The sequence below is a fragment of the Cyanistes caeruleus genome, chromosome 3, assembly GCF_971803275.1.
Source record: "Cyanistes caeruleus chromosome 3, bCyaCae1.hap1.1, whole genome shotgun sequence".
NCBI classification, from domain to species: Eukaryota; Metazoa; Chordata; class Aves; order Passeriformes; family Paridae; genus Cyanistes; species Cyanistes caeruleus.
In genome coordinates this window covers 97801272-97820094 of record NC_141703.1, presented here as the reverse complement: position 1 = coordinate 97820094, position 18823 = coordinate 97801272, and the positions used below count along the sequence as shown (strand labels likewise).

The 18823-nt window shown below is 39.2% G+C and overlaps 1 protein-coding gene and 1 long non-coding RNA gene across 3 annotated transcripts; one reads left to right on the top strand and one right to left on the bottom strand.

Moving 5' to 3' along the window:
- Positions 1-995: 995 nt before the first annotated feature.
- C3H3orf85 (chromosome 3 C3orf85 homolog) lies at positions 996-7807 on the bottom strand. Of its 2 annotated transcripts, none has more exons than XM_086883281.1 (3): positions 7700-7807; positions 1350-1501; positions 996-1138 (listed from the first exon to the last, which is right to left on the bottom strand). In XM_086883281.1, exons 1-3 carry the CDS (start codon positions 7746-7748, stop codon positions 1019-1021), a joined length of 321 nt encoding a protein of 106 aa, XP_086739407.1. In that variant the 5' UTR covers positions 7749-7807; the 3' UTR covers positions 996-1018. The 2 variants fall into 2 exon arrangements, with proteins under 2 accessions (XP_086739407.1, XP_086739406.1); XM_086883280.1 differs by lacking the exon at positions 7700-7807 and adding an exon at positions 7554-7659.
- A 141-nt stretch (positions 7808-7948) lies between these two features.
- On the top strand, positions 7949-18823 carry LOC111943922 (uncharacterized). Its single transcript, XR_002871093.2, has 2 exons — positions 7949-8062; positions 17930-18823. It is a non-coding gene; the product is annotated as an uncharacterized LOC111943922 (long non-coding RNA).

The following is an 18823-nucleotide window of genomic DNA, read 5'->3' as shown; positions in this document are numbered from 1 at the left end:
GAAGCCTCAGCAGGAGGGGAGGTAAATTACAGCTTTTAGCTATTCTCTCCTACTTTTCTTCTGCTTACAGTGAGTGAAACTGGTGTCACCTTTCAGGTCAAACACTCGTGGAAAGCTCACTCTGAGAATCTCCAAGTCATATTCCTATCTTATAAAAAAATAAAAGGTCTTTTCAAAAGCTGCAATTCAAAATTAAACTCATTTTCAGAAAGAAAGGCACTTTTAAGTCAATAAAATTCAAAACACATTCAATTCAAAGTATATTAGGAGAAGAAGTTTACCCTTTTTCCTATTGGGTGGTTTCAGTCAGACTGACAGATTGCTGTTTTAGTAACTGTTTCAAGCACTGAAACTGTTTGAGTTTAGTTCTACATGATCCTGTCCATTTTTAAGGACTGCAGTATCTTCACAGGAAACATGTTCCACAGAAATAAAGAGTGCTTGTCCAACTGAATCGTTTAGTAAATGCTCCCTAAATTTGACAAAATGTTGTCCCAAAAAATGTGTCCAATTTTAGCACAATCCTTAACAATTTCTCTGAGACAGTTTGCCACTCTTCATTTCATGTACTCCCGTGCTGATCTATAAATACTGCTTTTACCAACTGCTATGTCTCATTCTCTGTTTTGTGCTGCTGAGGTTTTATTCCACACTGAATACAGTTTTGTCACTGAAGTAGATGAAGTTTTTTATCTTTTATTTTTCTCCTCAGGAATTGCTTTCTGTCTGCTTTTTAAATCAACTCTATAGGAAGCAGTTTAGCTTCTGTTGACTTTTAAAAGGATATCTATTCTTTGAGCTCTTAATGATCTTTTCTAAAACATACATAAAAAAGAACCCACAACGATAAAATGACCGCATTTAAATAACTATTAAACTTGGATGGTAGAAACAAATCTAATTTATCAAGATATAATTGGGTTTTTTTTACTGTGTTGGGTTTATGACACTATAAAGCAATTGTCAGCAGTGTTGTATGGGTCAGTTTTACTTACTTTGGTACACACAGGCTCCGAGTCTATGAAATGCTCTGCTCAGAAACCCCATCGAACACGGCTGTCGAGGGATCGAAGGCAAAAGGGTCCAAGTCCATGTAGTATTGTGCTGTTTCTTTCAAGGCTGCCCACGATTCACTAACCTGAAGTAGATCAAAAGAGGAAGGAATATTCTGAGCTTTGATACTGAACAAATACAGCCCGTGACTACCGAGCAGCCCTGCCCGTGCTGATAAATCAGAAAAAATTTCCTGCCTTGACCCAAATGATTTATTTACTTTTTAATTACATGTTAATGCCAGACCCATGCTTTCTTTTCCTCAGCTGGTGCTGCAAGAGGAAAGAAGAAGATACCTGTTCAGCCACACGTCTGTATCCCCACGTGTTCTGGCTGCTGCTTGAGTCCCAGTAGCTCGGAGAATATAGGATGTGTCGTTTGAGCCGTATGAATTGATTTGCTGATTCTTCTGTCAGAAAGGGTGCTCCAAGGACACTTGAAACAGAAGCTGATAAATATTTGTAATAACAGAAAAATATGTTAGAATGTACACTTCAAAAATACCCTTATGTCCACAGAATATGGTTTTGATTCTGCAGTTTATTTAATAGAAATCAAAGGCGGTCCTACCTTAGGTTTGCAGAAAGAAATTCTTTTTTAAGCCTGAAGTTAATAAAATAAATGCTCTAAATTATTATTTAGCTGTTTAATCTGAAGTAAATAAAGTTACAACCTAATTAATACACTAATTTATTTTTAGTGCAATTTTTTCTTTCAAAAATCCACTTAGACTGTAATTGCACTAGTCTCAGGTGTGCTGAGACCCTAAAGTTTTTAAAATAATACAAACCCTACCTATGAATTTATCTATGGTTTCTGAACCTCCTGGCTTATATGTGACATTTACTCTCATTAGTATCAGCATAGAAACTGCATGCCTGGAAATAACTTTCTGAACAGAAGATATTGCACTTCTAATCTTGTTATTCCATTGCTTCAGATAGATTCTGAGATTACCACAGATCTAAGAGTCCTTGCAGACCTTGAAAAAAATATTCTTCACAAGAAAAAGGTCAGAATTCCTCTTTAGCTTCATATGAAAGGCCCTGGTACACAAAAAAAAAAAAAAATTTCTTTTTATTCTCAGGTGTTTGAGACATAAATTAATCTTGTGACATAAATTAATATGGGGCTAACAGAGTGCAAAATAGCACGTCAGTCCAAATCACACAATTTTTAATAAACCACTGATTAGGATGAAGCTCACATCCTTCAGCCAAGCTGAGGCCAGTGGCTGTAAACAGCTGTGCTCCAATTTAGTGAAGTGGGTTTAAATGGACACTTGAGGGTGACCTGCACATACCTGGAACAGAAGGGCCAAGAACTTGAACCTTTGTCTATTATGTCTTAGAGTAGGAGCTCAGCAGGGCAAGCTATCACCTCACAGCTCTCCAATTCCCTGATTCCTGAATTTCTAGGGGGAAAATCTAACTGGGAGTATCAAATGTTTTCTTTCATGTGAAATGTTCAGCTGAATCCAGTTCAATTGTAATTATTGCTGGCTTTCCTGATCATCCACAATATAGTTGCTTTTTGGTTTTTCAATAGAAAAAAAACATTTGCTGAATGCATATAGGTAGAAGATATGTGAGCTAGAGTGTTTGCTTTTCCCTTTCACTTCGTTTCTTTTCAGTGCCAAAAATGCTTAAAAAGACGATGAGATAAAGCTTGGTTATACAGTAATGAACAAAAAAAAAAAGTGAGGGTGGTTGTCATCTTTTCTCTTAATATAGACATCAAAGAGTACTTTAGAAAAGTTACTTAGCAAGCAATCACAGTCCCAGTAGTTCCTTCCTACTTCAGTTTCTTCATATTCCAAGTTACTATAATCATAAATTGAAGGTAGAAGTCTTAGGGTAGGGATTTTTCAAGGAATGCCATCTTCAGAAATGTTACCAACTCCATGGAAAAACGTAAGTTCAGAAATTTGGTGGAAAGCTGGGAAAAAGGAAAATATATTTCATGCATATGTCTATTAAGCTGCTATACTTGCATTTTAGAGCTGCACAGGAGAAAACAAAGATTGTGCCAAATTTCAGTATTTCTCTGGCAATTTACTGTTTTCAAATAGAAAATTCTATGAGTTGTTAATTTCTCTTAAGTGAATTTGGGGATTTTTTTTCTATATAAAATATTTTTTAAGCTCATAATTACATTTCTAGACTGAGATAACTGAAGTGGGATCAGAAATTGACTCATTAAAAGCTTCAGTTTTCTTTAAATGTACATACAGTTAGTAAGGGCCATTAAACATTACATTTTATCACCAATATGTGCTCTGGCCTTCCAGATCTGAAATAAGCTGCAAAAAAAAGATCATTAAGCAGCTCAGTTTCTTGTGGATTTTTTCCTTGCTTTTTATAAATACCTACACCTCTGCAAGAACTCCAGTGTGATAATTTCTAATTATCATTATTATCATAATTTCAGTGTGATTTTAATAAAATGGCTCATGGTGCATAAAATTGAGCTGGAAAATAGATAAAGAATTTCAAGCTGTACTGAAACAGTTAACTCACCATGAAGAGCAACCAGATATAATGCATGGGATTTTTTTTTCTTTTTTATTCAATACTTTTTTCCTCTCTTAGAGAAATATGTGATTTGAAAAGCACTTTTAGATATGAATGTCCCAGTTGGAAAATAGGAGGAATGTGCGTGGAGGGTGAAGTATTGCTGGGGTTGTATCAGCTGTTACCAGTTATAGTGTTTCCATTCATCCTCTCTTGAAGATTCACTCAGTGCTCCCACATGAAAAGCAAATTATAGAAAAAAATTGGCTGGTTTTAGCAAGCAGATGCTTAGGTCAAGTAATAATTGCCTTCAGCAAATAGTTTTGTCTATCCTGTTCACCTAAAGTCATTGTCCAGAGGGAAAATTGTTAGTAGTCATTATTGTTACCATGCTTTCTCAGCATCTAATTTTGGATTACTATGATCTAAGACTAAATTTGAGGAGAGATGGTGGCACAACCTTGTCATCTTGGTCAAAAAAATCAAATGTACACTTAATCCAGCACTGAGTATATAAAACAAAACCCCAAAAGTGATAGATAAAAGATGATAAAAGTCTGATTATGAAAAACACATCTCAAATATCTTGGAATGTCAAAGTAATAATAAAAAATATCACAGAATAGCAAGAAAACTGCACTCAAAATAGAAAATCAACCTGGATACTGTGCTTTAAAAATCTTTTCATCTTAGACTTGAATGGAAGCATATCTCTCTTTACAAGGATCAATTTCCAGAAAGCAACATATTCAGCTGGATGCAGCCACAAAATCTTCCCAGGGAGACATCTTTTTCTGTCAGCTGAATATGCAATAATTCACTTCATCACACAATCAAAAAGGTGATTATAGGATTAAGTTTTGACACATTTGCCTGCTAAGGGACCTATTTAATTGAAACATATTTTCTTTTGTAAAAGTTAAGTAGCAAGAGTCATTGTGTGCTTAGTTGTCTGGGAAGAGCAGGCAGGCCACCATTTGCACGTCTAATGGCAGAGTTTAATGGTAAGAAGAAAAGTCTTCAAATCTGCCTCAGTATAGGATATGGTGCTTCTTCCATTTTCTACCCCAAAGCCTGTTTTTATCCAGGTTAGCAGTATTGTATAAGTGGTAAGGAGCAATCTCTAGGCTTAGGACCAATATTTATCCCTGATGTGCAACTACCACAGGGAAAAGTGGTTTATCTCTGATTTGTTGTGATATTTACAAAAAAACCTGTTAATTATTTAGCAGCACTTCAAACACTCTCTGTGCACACTATTGTTTCTCTCTAGTTTTTGAAGACTTGCAAGTTTCTGACAACCTGAAAACATATTGCTTAAGTTGATATCAATGGAAATTAAACATCAAAAGTTGGCAATTTCTCTGTCTCCTTTCCTTTAGGTATAACTCTTCTTATCAGCTATGGTGACTCTGGTCAGAATCTCAGCTTATGGAGGTAAGGCTGCCAGTCTTATCAGCTCTTTAGGACAGAGCTTGGACAGAGGCTAAACTTGGACAGAGCTAAACTTCAACCTTGCTGAGATGGCAGGTGCTGACGTGTTGGGAACTTTGAAAAAGTAAATCAAGTCTGCAGCTCAGGTGTGTTTCCTAAGGCTAGAAGTGAGCCAGAATGGACCACCTCCCACCATGTTTCAGCTGTCTGAATTTCTAAAACTAAATTCACAAAGTCTGACCACAGGACAAGGTCTGAGGACTCAGAATACCACAGTACAACAATGCAAATGCTGAAAAAAATATGGCAACAGCTGCTTCTCTCCTCACACCAAGTATTTAGATTATGTGGCATTCCTTGGAAATCAAGATGTGGCTATGTGTCAGAACACTGCATAAATGGCTGGATTGCAGCAAGGATAGACTTGTGGATTCTGCAGGCCACCTCTGGCCCAGATATCACCTTTTTTCAGTTGAAAAGTGCGATTATATTAAAGTCTAATGCCTGTGCATTGCTCTTTTCAAATTATTGTAAAAAATGTTTTTATGTACATAGGCTTTGTATTCTGGAGTGTTTGGATGGTAACAAGCCTTAAAATAGAATTCAATCAATCAGATTTGCTAATACCTGTTGACAGCAAGATTTAAAGTCACTGATTTTTAAGTGCTTCAACTCTACCCATAACATCCAGTCTTTGAAATTTTGGCCTCATCTGTTTCTTTTTCAAGCTTGAAGTAAAACATACTTTATTCTTTGACAATTCTTAATTTTATATCACAGTACACAAGAGCTCTCTGGTTCAAGAGACATCATTAACAATCCTTAGAGTTACAGCATCAGCCTCATCAGCAAAGTCAGAGAAACTATACACAATGCAGAATTAGCTATTGAACATATTCAATATGATGCCAGGGCTCAGGATAATTTTCAGGTATGGGTAAATAGCAAGTCAATTTGGCAAAAATCCTAGGGAAGGAGCTACTTCCACTGCAGCAAAGTATTAGAAAAAATACCAGTGCATTGGTCCACTCAATGGGCCCTGTTGAGATTTCCTTTGTACGTCCATATGTGGCAAAACACCCCCATCAGACACCTGAGAGACTTCAGCAATTATCTCAGTGCCAAGACACCATACTCCTACCCCATCCCTTGCTGCTGCACTCTCCAGAGGCTAAAGCAAAAGGTCCAGAGAGCCTATTCCCAGCACTGACTGTAGTTTACTATGAGGAGTGGTTTACAGAAGCTGAAATGAAGACATGAAGAAAAATAAAGTTCTCATGAGAATCTTATAATCTCTGTTTTACTTCACCACCACCTTCATTGTTGCTGAAAGAATTCACTATTAATGAAAAACAACTGATTGTGATCAATGAAACTTTTAAGAGCTCATTAAAAATTAGTAATAAGTAGTTCTTCGTGTATTTTGAAGAATAGAAACCTGGAAAAGAGGGAAAACAAGAAAAAAGACATAAAATAGATGAAAGTAAAGTCTTCCAGATGGAGGAGCTGCAAGCTATTATGCTCCCAGCTTGGCCTTGGGTGACACTGTTTGTGTTACAAACGGCTTTCAGTGGAAAGGAGGTGAAGTTCAAGAAGATAGGCAAGTACCCAGGAATTGTCCCAGTTCAACTGTAGATCAGGAAGGACAAATAAGGGGGAAAGGTTTATAGGTGAGATCAAACTTGCAGAAGACAAAGTCCCTTTCCATCTTCTTATTTCCCTGCAGAGCCTCACTGTAGCCAAAACTCAGGTTCATATGGCATGGAAGAGAATTCAACCCATGATAGAGATTATACCTGACTGTGGTTCCAAGTTACAAAACCTTTTTCAATAATCCACTATTAATCATTGTCTCTTCTGCCTTAGCTATTCACATAATGTATTTCCTGCATGTGTGTTGGAGCACTCAAATCTAAGAAATGCTTTTAATGCATGCATGTGGATAGACCATCTTGTCAAGATGCAGGCAATCACTTGGGAAGTCAGCTGTCACTTATTGCCTGCCTGGTTTGTTTTAATTTTTTGAGAAACAAATTAATCTCACAGCATGTGCATCAGTGATCATTGACTATACCAGTGTGTGCTGCTTTGGGAAGAGTGTGTGGTAGCCCTGCCCCATCCATTTTCCCTCTGATCCAAGTTTTACAGGTTGGGTCTTGATTGTAGATGCTCTGGTCACACAGTGCTGAGAAGGATCAGCATTCAGACAGCCTGAGTGCCTTAAAACAATCAGTCTCCTTAAGAAATTCAAGTCAGGCATTCCAGAAATCACTTGTGAAATAGATTATTTTGGGTCCTTATAAATGCATGTGCAATTGTTTCCTACAAACAATAAATGCTGAGGTAAGAATAATATTTAGAGAAAATTTCGTAGAAACAGCATCAAGTTCTTTTTACAATTTTAGCAGTTCAGGCAATCATCCTGTAAGAATGTTTTTCTGTCAGAAATGCATCCTTCCTCCTGATACAAGAGCAGTAAAAGGCTCAAAAGCAGTAACGAGGAGCAGAATCAAACTGTATTTCACAGCATTTGCCATGCAATCTTGTGCTCACCCTCTCTCCTGTATGTCCCTGATGCAGTGATTTCCAGTAAATTCTCTTCCATCACTGCTGTTCTCGGGGTAGCACAGGCGTTTTCACCAGCTGACTATTTAACAAGCCTGAAGGGAATGACACGAGACAGGATGCCAGGCACTTACCTGTAAACAGCAGAACAGACACCAAAATTTGAAACATTTTCAGAGACATGGCAAATTATTCAGAAAGGGTTTCCTTTGTAAAGTGAAGAGAGCGATAGAAGGAGAAAAAGAGGTTTTATACTTTGTTATCTTTAGGTTTATAAATCATTTACCAGATATGTGTAAAGGGCTGGTTCAGGCAGAGGGCAGGGTACAGTGCTCAGTTCAGATTTGTCCTAAATGCCTCTGTTTGTACACTTTGGACTTTGCAAGCTGAACCTCTAATGAGCCATAATGGCTCATTATTGTGTGGATGCATTTACTTCTTCATAAGTTTTATGATGCAAAGTACCACAGTGGGCTTGTTCTATGAGCATTTAACAGGTAAGCCTCAGTGAATCAGTCTTTTGCATGACTATTTCCCTGGTGACAGGAACAAGCAGTTTATAGTTTGGTGCGAGTATGAAAGGTGTTTGAATCCACCTGCTCTGAGAGCAGTGCCTTCTATTTCAGATGCACACTGCTTGGTTTAAAGGAATAAACCAATGACAAAATTTACTGAAAAAGTACTAAGCAGGGGAGAAATTTGGTTTCTGACCTGAACCAGGCAGAGGTGCCAGAGTGTCTCGTTGCCTGCTGCTGGTGTTAGGACTCTGCAATGTGGGACACTATGAGGTCATGCTGCCTTACCTTTCCCACCTGTCCAGATAGCTGTTGCCTGTTTATGTACAACTCACCTCTTGGCAGCAGCAGGTGGTTGTACTGAAGAGCAGTTTATCTTCACAAGCTCACCTAGACTGACTCAGCAGAGCAGAGAAAAGCTGAGCTCTGTCCCACGTTGGCATGCTTTGATCCTCAGTCCATCAGCACAGGCGTGCGTGTACTCCCAGCTCTGTACGTCAGGAATCATCAGACCCTGCTGACATTACAGGTCAGGGACCAGACTCTGTGCTGATGGGCAGGAGTGCTTCATCCTCATATCCACACTGAGAACCATCCAGTCTAGAGAGTGCATGGAGTAAAGGTTTGTTGGCAAGCAAAAGAGCATCTAGTTATGTAGTTACAAAGCCTAATAATTTTTTATTACACATGGGTGGGTAAGAGGGGATACTACTGAGCAGCAGGTCTAACAGTGTAATCCTTAACCTTCCTGTAGGTCATGTCACAATTTTAGTATTATTTTAGTATTGTTCTAAAAAAAATAAAGTCAATCCATCCACCCCAGGATGCAGATTAAATATTCTGGTGTTCTGCATTCTGCTGCCATATTAACAACAAATATTAATTATCCAAACTGATGATCAGTTTCCCCACCTCTGAGCTACTATATTAAATGCTAGATGTCAGCTTTTTTTGTGGACTAGAAAAAAAGGTGTAATGTCTGCAATATTTGCTAATAGGTGACAAAAAACTCTCAAGAACTGTCGATCCCCCAGAAATAAGTTCCAGGAAAGCAAAGGTTATCCTTTCACCTCACAGACTTTGTGGGCCGTTGCCTCTAGCCTTTTCCCACACTTTTTCCTTAAACAGGCCTGCCTTTCTACTGCAGCTTTCTTCCCACAGGTTTTTCCTCACAGTTCCTGATATAATGACAGGGAGAACATGTTGGTGTGTCATTTTATATTTATTGCAGTTATGTCTCCTTCAATGTGCAGCCTGCTCACAGAGACCACTGCTAGTGATGTGGCACAGGTGGAGAGACAAGAGCAGCCAGCAGGAGATCACAGGGAGGCATGCTGGACTGGCAGCAAAGACCCAAGTCACCTACTCCTCCTATTTCATCTTAGGAAGCAAGAGGAAGAGATGAGAAAGTTTTTTCAGGAGCAGGAGTTGAAAAAGTGGCAAAACAGTTAGAGGCCATAGATCATCCCAACTGATCCAGAGTAACCTAAGTCCAGGCTCCCAGAACATAAAAACAGCCTTGCTCTATGATTTCCAAATAAAACCTGGAGAATATGACATATCCATATCCTTTACTGATGAAGCCTTGAGTCTGTTATGGGAAAAGTCCTCTCAGGGGCACACAATAACTTCTAGTAGGGTCACAAAACATGATGGGGATGTTGTACAGCCTGGATTTGGCTCTGAGTTCAGAACACAAGACTTTATCAGCTGTAGAGTGGAGCAGTGGTCAGCCAGATTAGTCTATGATACAAGATCTGGCAAGCAGCTAAATTACAGATAGCATGTTCCCTAGGACATAGAGATCCATGACACCTAAACACACCTCCAGTTTTCCTTTGTTTCATCCTCTATCCTGCCATGTTTGCTTCTTGTCTGATTCAGGCCTTGGTGCTGGCCCACACTCCGTCTTGTGTCGGCTGCCCAGCTCTGCGTTCTTCCCCTCAGACACATCTTCCCTCTTGTTGTGTGCTTTGCAATTTCACATAAAATGACGTTATGGCCATAAAACCCAGCAGCTTCAGACTGAAGAATTTATAGGTCTCTTATGAGGAGAGTGGGTTTCCAGGGCGACTTCCCTTTCTTCCTTCCTTCGGTTTCCTGTTTCCCATATTGACAAGGGGTGTTCAGCTCTGAGGTTCACTCCCTCCCTACCTCCTACCCCAGCCCTGCTCTTGCCAAGTCTCACTTCTGCCTACAATAGCCAATGTTTTTCCTGAAGCCCTGTAATGTATACGTAGTTTGGGGTTTGCATATGCCCTACTGGCTCACATACAAAAGTTTTCAGAAGACAGATGAGTTCTTAGCAGTTCTTTGAGGGCATTATATAGGCAATCTGGATATCACTAAAAACCCATGAAAAGCATGAATTTATTCATTGAATGTAAAATTTTAGCTGTTAATCGCTAACAGATATGCAGGCTGTAATTTTTTAGAAGATTTGCAACTTGGCACAATGGCTCAAATTTTCAGATGGAGGAATGAATCATTGTATCATTCTCTTATGATGCCCTCCCTCTCCTGTCAGACTTCTTTTCCTTGCTTTAAAGCATGGAAAGCTTAGTCAAAGGGGGTGTCATCAGAATATTCAGTGCAAATTAAACTTCCCCACACACATCCTTATCTCATTTGCAGAAATTATCGAGATGTGGGCTAAAGTGGTTCAAAAAATTTCAGCTTGATGCAGATACCTGACATAGTAAAAAAAAAAAATAAATTAAAAGCTCATATCAAATTATAAAAGTTTAAATGAGTTATATTGGTGAGTGAAAGTAGGACTAGCTGAAGGGTCATTTTAGGCAATCTACAATGCCACCAGACTTACCAATAAGGTGTGAGGCAGACTTCAAACAGCAGAAGTCTGTTAGGGAAAGATCTGACCATTTTTCCTTTTACATTTCATAACCTTAGACAATAAATCACCATTTCAGAAGAAAGATCTGTGTTCTTTCCCTAATGGTATCCATTATTTTTCTTTAAGGAAAAAAAGTAAAACTCCTAACCTTAGCTGATTATAAATGAAACTGTTTTAACAAGAAAAGGATAAAAAGAGGTTGGACTCATCTTAGAAACATCCCGAGGAAGTTGATGGTGACTGGCAATACAATGAGGTCTCCAGTTCCTTGAACTAATTTTTATGTAATTTTCACAGGTGGAGTAGTAGCAAAATATTTGAGAGGGCAGCTGAATACCCTTAATATTACTTGTTTCTTCAAGCTGATTGAAAGCAGGTAACACAGAAAGTTATTGGGAAGGAGAAGGTAGGTAGGAAATCTTAGTTGGAGTGGGAACAAAAAGCTGAACAGCTTAAGCTGGAAATTCCATATTCTTTCTCTTCCTTGGCATCAGTTTCTCATCTCCCTAGGAAGCTTAATTCTTTTGGTTCAATTTCACCAGCTAAGTATAACGCCAGTCTATAAGAATTTGTAAACCACTATGTAACTATTGAAGAACGTAATCTTCTGATATATTTAATATGAAATTCCTCATTTGTTTTAGCTTGTCTAACACTTGCCAGTTCTCTTTGTTCATCTCTAAGACATCTGATTTAAGTAGATATGCCAACACCAATGTTTAACTTCAGGTTTTGTGTATCTGAAAATACCTGTTGCGTTGCTGTGGTATCTTTTTGAAGTAGAGACAAAACAAGAACTAGGTAATATTTAAAGGAACATAAAATGTATGGGAAAACCTCTCTCAAAAGAAAAGGACTAGGGAGAGGGAGAAGAAAATAGTGACCATTGCTGTTGTGACCAGCACACACCTGTACAACCACCACGTAGCTCAGGACTTGAAATCAGAGGCAGTAGCTTAGTGTTTAGTGTTTCTTCACTGATTCTCAACACCTCAGTTGTGTAACCATTTCTAACATCATTGATGAATTAGGTGCACTGCTGAACCCTGCCCCTGATCATTATTTGGCCAACATTTCTTCTGTTACTTTTGTCTCATGGGAAGAGCCTGGAACAGATTCTACATCCTGTTTCTTGCTTGGTGGAAAGGCAGGCAAGGAGTCTGACCTGTTTTTGGTGTGGTGGCTGCTGCAGTTCAGTAGAAAGGATGATCCTTGGCAGGAGTTTTGAGAATGCACTCTGTGATTTGCAGCATTTTGGGTCAGCCACTGATTCCAGTGAATGTTTTCTATATTCTGCCCCAGAGCATCTGAGCAGTGCAAGCCTTGAAAGACACCTGCAGTCAGCCTGGCACTGAAGGCATGTATCCACACATGAGCTTGGGGCAGCACTCTGCTTCCAGCCATGGCAAGTAGTGCAGGAGAGGACTCCTGTCCAGAGTCATCACTGCTGACTGATCTACCTTTAGAAAATATTCCCCCCTTACACAAGGTACCAAGGTGATGGTGTAAAGGCAGTTTGTATAAATCTGTGTGCTGTGGAATTGAGCTATGACCCAAAGGCAGGTCTAATGTGAGCAAGTTAATGGATCTTTTATTAGCCATTACTTCAAATATCTGTCATGCTTTGAAGTAAGCCTACTGGCACATGGTGAGGTATTTAACACAGCAGGACTGTGCAACTTCTGACTTGGAGGTGTGCTTTAGTTCACTTTTTTCTTCCAACCAGCTACAACTCTTGATAAGCCCATGTATGCCAATGATGAACAGCACCACCAGTCCCAGCCTGCTGCTCTTGTGCTTAAGCACTTTTGTTCCTCTTATAGTTACAACTCCCAGGGGCACAAACAACTCTCTCTTCATGGTGGCAGAAGGCATGAATGCTTTATCTCGACTTGTTTTCCCAGAATTGCGCTGTGTAAAACTCTTACCTTGCAATGGCACATACTCCTCAGATGACCAGTTCCAGGAGCAGATTGTGCCCCAGTATTTGTGCAGCACAGCCATGTCTGAGGCAGAATCCCCACACTGGTCTGCACTCCCTCTGGGTTTCTGGGTGTGGATAATACTTTAATAATGTCTTGTTCTTTCCATGGCCACAGGCATTTCAAGCTCCCTACAAGTATCACCCACAGGCTCAGATCTTGTCCTTTTCTTAGCATGTGTTGAGTGACCAGCAAGCACAACTACTGATTGTGGTTTCCATCCTCCAGTTGGTGCAAAGTTTAAGAAAGGATGCCAACATCCAGATAAGTTGACTAGAAAGCTAAACACAGCTTTAAATGGTCATCTAGTTCCCAAAGCCTTGACCTTTGTGCCTGACTGTAATGCCTAAGAAGTATATTTCTTGTTGTTGAGATTTTAATGTCTGAACTTCTAACATTCTTCTCAGAACATTTCTTATGGTACAAACAGTGGTTTTCTAGAATTTCAGCAACTTCATTATGCTTCACAATATGACTGATTTGGTACCTGTTGATTGCCTTATTTTCATGGGATAATAGGTGTCTTCAATGTAGAGTGAAGTTCGAGGAGCAACAAGTATGTGGATTGCCTAGATTAACCAGTGAACTCAAGTACAGGTCCCAAGGTGTAACCAAGTGACCTGCTTAGTCACCCCCACTGATAACTCAGACTCTGGCCTTGTTCTCAGTGCATCTGAATGCAGCTCTTCCAACGTAACAAGAAAATACAGTGGCATGAGTGCCCAAGAAAGTAGAGCAGTCTGCAAAATCTCCAAGAGGCTGTCAGTGCTTTATCATCTGAACGCTTTCTTCCTATTCTGCAGAAGATTATGCAGTCTGGGTGCCTTTTTCTATTTAAACTTGAGGTTTCTACTTTAAAAGCCCTCATGGAAGCATGACCTGTAGTTCTCAAGGCAGCAGCCAGAAATTGTCACAGCATTCCAGAGAGGTTGCTACCGTCTGATCTTGCTGCAGTGTAGATATTAGCTGACAGCTCTTGGAGCCATTCTAATCCATCACTCCTGATCCACAATGGAACAATTCAATGGACAAAACACACACCCCATGATCCTCTTGATGTAGTTTAAAGCAACATCCAGAATCTTCTGTGTGTTTTTCTTGCCTTTCTGCCAGCAGTGATGTAGGAACTGTGGTAGCTGCAACTTGAAACAACTTTAAATACATAACTTTTTAAACCACCCCCCTCTGGAAATTAATATATATTGCTTCCCCTGAACAGATTTGGGATGGTGTTTATGAAGTCAAGATGATCTAGGCAGGGCAGAACCTGATGAATATGCTCCCTCTAACATGATTCCTTGGAGGCAAAGCATGTGGATACCATTTCTCAGCTAAACAAATAAAGCTGTTGGGAGTGTCTTGTGCTGTCACCCCCTTTTTACTTACGTAGTGCAGCAGTTCTAACAGCTATAAACAAACAAATGATTTAGCTTGTCATAGAGTCAATTTTTATTATTTCTTAAAAGCTGAATAACATGCAGCCAGAATTGACTTTGATGTATAGGACAGAGCATCAAACCGTAGCCTGCATCCTCACTGTCCTGTCATACAACTGGGAAAATTAGTGTCCCAATGAGAAATAAGAAAAATTCTATAGCTAGAGCAATATAAGGAGCATTTTAGCACTGTCAGAAACTACAGTAGGAATTAACTGCTATTGGTGTGATTTATGCCACAGGTGTATTTAACACAGTCAAGCTAAATTCTTGTTCTGTGAAGTCTGTCTGTTAATCTGGCTTCAATCCTCCTGTCACCTGCTGTTGCTGAATGTGAGAAGAACTGATCCTTATGTGCACTTGGAAGATAAGACTTGGGTTTGAATCTCATTATGCTGGTAAAACAGGGATAGATTCCCTAAGAATGGAGCTGTACAGGTATGAAACATGGTTAGATCTTTCTAATTATAATAACACAAGTCTGCATAGCTCCAGCTCTTCATAGATCATTCTGTCACACTATCACAAAAGGAAGGGAGTATTCTACTAGATTCAAAAAAATATATATTAGCCTTACAACTCAGTAGAGAACAGCCCAAGCAATTTCAGCACCATTTAAAGGGTTGTAAATGGATGTACAGAGTGCAATATAAAAAAACAGGCAAAAATTCAGTTTGAGATAGAGGGTTAAATGTCTTGGTCGGCATTTTGCTGTTTAGAAATCCTTAACAGAACCCTTTAAATTCTGTGTTTGAATCACCACAAAAAGCAGCTTTTACCTGACTCAGTACATCCAAAAATATGGCACAGTTATTTAGTACTGCTAATTATTTCTAATTCTGAAAAATATTCACATTTAATTATTTTATCTCTACTCATTACTTCCATACTGACTGCAGAGATGTTCAATAATTAGCTACAATTACGTTTTTAAGGATAATATGTATTTCATATTTATGGGGTCTGAAGTGACCATCAGAGTGAGGAAAATATCAATTGTCAGTTGGTTGATAAAAGCTTTGACAAAATCAACCATTCCCTACAAAAGTGGTACAGGAAAGGTTAATGATCTGAACAAAGTAATATAATTCAAATGTTTTGGATTTCAGGTATTTCACTGTTTCCTAACGAGAAAAAAGATTTTATTGGGTCACAACCCTCATGATTGTGTTTCCTTTGCTATTTCAGCAATGACTGGTGTCTGTGGCTACTCATCTCAGGAAAATACTAAATTCTCTGCATTTCACAGGAAAAGTAACTGTTGCAATTTTATTATGATTTGTCTGATTGGTTAAAATTACAGTAATTATCAGCACTAAATCTGGGAAGGTATCACTTACTTTGGCATGATGGAGATGCAGGTTGAAGTCTCTGAGGCTTATATCTTAATTTCCTACACATACACAACAAAGAGGAACACAGAAATCAAGGTTTATCTATAATCTCTTTCAATTGTTTCACTCAGAAGTGGCCACCAGTCATTTCAACTCACATACAGGAGACACCATTGTTAGTTGCTAGTTCATGTTGACTTGCCCTTTTAGCACAGTTCCTCAAAGAAGCAGTTCTGTCTAACATGCTTCCTGTCTATAATGACCAAACAGCACACACCTCTAAATTCCTTTATTGTCTGTGCCAATTTATTGTTTTCCATTTTGTTATTATGAGAGATGAATTTGTTATTATGAGAGATGAATTCTTTAACATAACTACCAAGAATACATGAGAAACTGCACATTGTGCAAGCTACTAGCTGAAGTTAATTCATAGTGTGAGAGCACAATAACTCAGTAGCAGTACATAGTAATACATAGGGGACATAGTAATTTTAAAATAAATTTTAATGTAAGTTAAAAAAGCAACAAAAATAGTTCCAAATTTAATTATATCCATTTTTTTTAATCAAAAAGCAACTCATCTTCAAGTAGTAAAACAATATTTTTTAAGTCATAAGTTCTAGAAATTTATTCTTTATATTTCAAGCACTTTGAAAGTGCAAAGTGCCTGGATGAAAGACTGAAATATCATGTCAAGATAAAAGGAAGCAGCGAGTATTATTTAACTTTCACAGTAGAGGATCCGTATTTAAATAGGAGGTGGGAGAGAAATTTCTTATAACTATTTCCAGAAAGTCATTAAGTAAACGTGCCATGAAAACATGGTAAACAGAAACAGTGTTTTGACAAGGTGTTAATTCATCAGTGTGCTCCATCAGCAAAGATTGAAAACATTGTCCCAGCTTCTTAATGCCTTCCTGGTGTTCTGGAGTCAGGGGAGGGAAACAAGGTTCGTTTTAGATGTACTTGTGTAATAAAGGGCAATACATATAATGTTATACTTCAATACTTGTCTGCTTTGTAAAAGCTAGTGTTCAACTTGCCCATTGTCAGGCTGTGTCTTGAAGTTCATGAGACTATCGAATAAAGCAACTGGAGAGAGTTTCCTGCTGTGCCTTGCCTCTTGCCACTGACAAGTCAGTCTACAGAAGACACCTGGGTTTACCTCTGCATTGTCCCTTTCCTAAGAAATAAATGTAATGCCTTGTAAAATTCTTCTACTGGCCACTTTTTCCCCCAGACTATGCGGTCTTGATGATGGTGAGACATAAGGGAGAAGAGCTGTTAAAATATATCATTAGAGGATGAGATAGGAGAAGGTGACTGTGATGAGTCCATTTTTGTGAAATCTCCTCCCATTTGAATCTGACCAGACTCTTGCAGCTGGAAATGTGAAACTCCACCCACATCAGCAGCATTCAAGTGTTAATAAAAATGATCATTAAAATGACAAAGTATCATCTCTCAAAGGCACCCTCAAACCTCACATCATTCCTGTGATGCTGTAGATGCATCCTGGTAAATTCTCTTGGCAAGTACTGGATGTTGCTGATGCATATTTAGTGAAGCACTTGCCTTGGTATGAAAATCGGATTAAAATATCAGGATCCTAAAAGCTGCATAGCAACATCTGGAAGGCCTAAGGGTTATTTTATTAATTTTTAAGTGTCCCTGAGATGTTTAAATTTTCTGACCTTCCCCTTGCATCAGTGGCATTCTCTCCATTTCTCGTGAAATATTCAGTAGCTTGCCTTCTAAAGGCACCTCTTAATCCTCTCATTGTCTCTCTTGATATCAACCTTAGCTGCTGATGTGACAGCTTTTTCTAATATATATATATGTGAACTAAATGATTTGGATAAAAGCCAAGAAGCATCCTGCCTCTTGGAGAATTGTAGTAAACAGATATTTCATTCAGACCTTGCTACTCAGAGTTAAAAAAAAAATTTTAAAAATCCTAGCAACCTACTGCCTGAATGACAACTTACTTCTACAAATCTTGTTAAGGACACACAGTACTCACAGCTCTTGGTCAGTACCTCTTGCTTAGAAGCGTTCAGCATTCCTCAGCTTCCCATAGATGGGTAGTAATGGCTTTAAAGTTTAAATTACATTTATTCCTTGGTCTGGCTTTATTCCATTCCTGCAGATGACTTGTTAAAATTAAAGCTAAAGCTTTTTTGCTTTTTTGTTCTGCTTTTTTAACGCTTTTTTTCCTTTTAACGCAAACTTTTATTCAGGAATCCCTCCTCACCTGGAAGAGCCAGCCACAGAGCTTTCTGGCACTGCTGCCCTCAGTCAGTGGCCACCAGTGCCATGTTGCTGACAGTGCCACTCTGCAGGCTGGTTTGATGTGCCAGACATCCATGTGCATCCCAGCTGCTCCCTCCTGCTGCTGCTCCTGGACACAGCTGGGCCAGTCCTGCTTGTACAAGCCATGCCATCAATTTGCTGAGGACAGCCCCAGGGTGGTGCACTTGGAAGGAAACCCAGCCTGCCTTCACTGCTGCTTCCCTCCTCCTCAAAGGGGAGTGAGCCAATCGTCAGTATCAGGACTGGAAGGAGGAAAGAGCTCCCTTTTCCCCACTCAGGAGGAGGGAGTGAAAGGGGAAGGAGTTTGTTCTGATTACTCCCGTGTGGGAGAGACCTGCAGCTCCAGCTCACCTTGCTAACACTCTGTCAGTGTTGACATCTACACAACTCCTCAGAGGTGGTTTTTCATAAGTCATACTTCCAAATACAAATAATTTTAAATAGTTCTGTGGATTGCTGAGAATTTTAAGGCCTTTGAAGCCACATACCAGCCCTGTCTCACAGCTCCCCCAGGCAGCCTGGTGTGGTCCTCAGGCACTCTGGGGTGAGGAAGGGGCAGTTCCTGACATCCTGTTGGGTTGGTGCTTCCAGATTCCACAGGAGAGGTCTCTAAGGCATGGTGACTGTGTGTTTGCAGGGAGGGGAAACTCCTACCCCTGCATCAAAATCCAGCTGTGCAACAAGAAAGGAATGGATAGATTAGGCAGCCCAAAAGTTTTCTTTTGGTTAAATATGTTCTGGTTCTCTTCTCTGGGGGATGTCACAAGGGAGTGCAGAGCACTTTCTTTCAAATGAATATTCAATAAAATTGTTTGGTGGTG

What these genes read in the sequence shown, in the direction of transcription:
- C3H3orf85 (XM_086883280.1), bottom strand. Translation starts at nt 7,605, where the DNA reads ATGGAAGAGAATTTACTGGAAATCACTGCATCAGGGACATACAGGAGA. An exon ending in AGGGACATACAGGAGAGAGG is followed by an intron (nt 1,502 to 7,553) that starts GTGAGCACAAGA and finishes AATATTTATCAG; the next exon opens with CTTCTGTTTCAAGTGTCCTT. An exon ending in ACAGACGTGTGGCTGAACAG is followed by an intron (nt 1,139 to 1,349) that starts GTATCTTCTTCT and finishes GATCTACTTCAG; the next exon opens with GTTAGTGAATCGTGGGCAGC.